Consider the following 2,485-nt stretch of genomic DNA (forward strand, 5'->3'; position numbering starts at 1 on the left):
GAGTCAGCGCTCACCCGGCAGGGCTGCCGTCGTTACAAGTGACCGAACTGTTGAGCAGCAAGTGGAGCCTCAGCTCCTGGTGCAGATTTTGCGCCGAGCAAGGGTACAGCGACTGCGCCAGACTTTTGATCTGAGCCATGAAACTGTCCATGTTGCCCTCGACGGCGGTAAAGTCCAATGGGAAGCTTTCCACCGGTTGCCCAGCCGCCTCGCTCCGCTCGCGGGGTGCCGCCGCCGGCGGTTGCTGCTGCTGCTGGCCACGCCGCCTCCAGCTTTTCCTGCCCTCCCCGCCGGGGCCCCAGTGGAGCAGCCCCAAGAGCAGCAGCATCTGCACGGTCCCTCTGCCCATCGCGACGCGGCGGAGCCACCTGCTGGGAAGGAGGGAGAGGAAGCCTGTGAGCTTGGCGGGCAGGCGGGCAGGGCTCTGTCTGTCGCCGCGGGCTTCGGCCACCACCGGTTGCGCGCTCTGCCCCTGGCGGCGAGCGGCGCTTCGCGGGCTCTCGGCTGGGGGCTCCGGCCTGTGCCTGCTCCGTGCCTCGCCTTGCCCAGGGTCTCGCCGCTCTGGCCCCGACGAGCCGCGAGGGAGGGAAGCCGCAGTCGGCGTGGCCAGCGGGAGCCGCCGGTGCCTGGTGCCCGAGCTGTCCGGGCTCTGCGGCGGGGCTCGAGGGTGCTCGGCTTTTCTTGGCGCAGGGACTCGCCTTCTCGTCCCAAACCACAAACATGACAAGAGGGGCACGGAGTGCACGGGGAGCCCGCTGGGGGCACTGCCATCCCAGGATCCACGTGGGGTGGCAGCAGCCAGCCAGTAACTGCCCTGCCCTCTTCCCCCCTTGAGGAGAAGGGGAGTGGAAGAGGGAGAGTAAAAGAAGAAGGGGGAGAGGCTTTACTTTCTTAGCCCAGAGGTGTTGCTGGTTTGGTCAGCCTTTCTTTCTTTCTGCATTACTTAACTGCACAAGTTGACACAGAAGGGGAAACCACCCAGGGGATGAATTAAGATTGGAGTGAGGGAGATTGGGGTGGGGCACTGGAAATTCCATAGGGGGTGCCACCCCATATGCCCCACCACTGGCTACGGCCCTGGAGTCAGAGTCAAAAAGACTCTGGCTCTGGTTGAGGCTAAACAAATGTCCTTTGGGCCAGGGACCACCAGCAGATGTTGGTCTATAGATCATAAAGCTCTTCAATGCACGTATTGGGAGAGACGGTTTTGCAGATACCCCCTAGTCCAGAGTCCCCCTTCCCCTCTCGAGGTTCCCCCAACCACGTGCTGCGCCCCTTTGACTTTCACGTGCTGAGTGTGAATGAAAGACAACCTAAACTGGCTTGAGAAAGGTTTGTGAGGAAGGAATGTAGAACGTTTGTAAAGAGCCGTGACCCAAAAGGAGGGTTTGCGGATCGGGGCCCTCCCCGTTCCTGCAGCTTTCACTAGTCTCCAGCCTAAGAAGATGTTAAGTCGTGCACTTAACAAAGAGTCGGAGAGTGATTCAGCAAGAATGCGGTTTATTCTTCAGCTCAGTTACTTCTCCGGTACGGTACAACAATTGCCAGCCAGAACCCATTCAAATAAATACACTGGCTTGTCGATATTTAAACACTCCCGGCTATTGTAGCCACACCCACAGTACAATAAGGCAACCTATGAGGTTGAAGCAATAAGGACCAATCAGAAGCGCTCCCGCTTTGCAATGTGATTGGTTAACATATTCTGGGCTAGGGCTCCTATTGGTTACATTAGGATCCTAGCCCAGGGCGAAGCTTAACATGGCATCTCAATGGCACAGTTCACATAGCAGTTCTATACATACTTCAATACATAACAAATCCCTCCCCCCTAAGCAAAAACACTATGTACAATCATAATCGCTTAGGTACAATGGCGCTCTGCGCGATCTCTGAGACCTGCGTAGCTGTACAGGTTCAGGGCACCTTTCATTCTGGGGAGTATTGTACGACTCTGGGACCTCAGAGTCAGGAGCACTTCCACCACTAGCAATGGGTCTTTGAGCAGGGGTCTGCCCTGACTCGCCGACAGTACCGGGGCCCTCGGGCACATCGGCACTTACCTCAGGGAGAGGTTGTGGAAGGTCCTCAGGATCAGGTAGCTCAGTTGGCTGCGAGGTGGGGCGGCCAGTCGCCCACCGCTGCCTCAACTGGTCAGTGTGTCGCCTCCACTTGCGCCCGTCCGCAAGCTGGACAACGTACATGCGCGAACCTACTACCTCGGTAACCGTGGCTGGAAGCCACGAATGTCCCCCTGCGTAGTTCTTTGCAAAGACAGTATCTCCGCATTCGTATGTGCGGACCTTAGTGGAAACACTCTGTTGCAGGGGCCTCAAGTCGTTGAGGTCTGGATGCAAGCGATCCAGCAAAGACGCTAGGCGTCGCCCCATTAGCAACTCGGCCGGGCTGCGGCCTGTAGCCGAACATGGAGTTACGTGCTGGCGCAGGAGAAACGACGCCAGTTTCACTCCCCAGTCCCCGGATG

General features: G+C 58.2%; 1 protein-coding gene across 1 annotated transcript in view; it reads right to left on the reverse strand.

Moving 5' to 3' along the window:
- The window catches only part of NOTUM (notum pectinacetylesterase homolog (Drosophila)), a 21,277-nt gene extending 20,687 nt beyond the window's left edge, over positions 1-590 (reverse strand). The window contains exon 1 of the mRNA XM_015420362.1: positions 15-590. Coding sequence (XP_015275848.1) covers positions 15-349 — 335 coding nt within the window. The 5' untranslated portion in view covers positions 350-590. The remainder of the gene's footprint in view (positions 1-14) is intronic.
- Between the last annotated feature and the right edge of the window lie 1,895 nt (positions 591-2,485).

The sequence above is a fragment of the Gekko japonicus genome, unplaced genomic scaffold (assembly GCF_001447785.1).
Source record: "Gekko japonicus isolate JY-2015 unplaced genomic scaffold, Gekko_japonicus_V1.1 scaffold360, whole genome shotgun sequence".
Classification (NCBI taxonomy): domain Eukaryota; kingdom Metazoa; phylum Chordata; class Lepidosauria; order Squamata; family Gekkonidae; genus Gekko; species Gekko japonicus.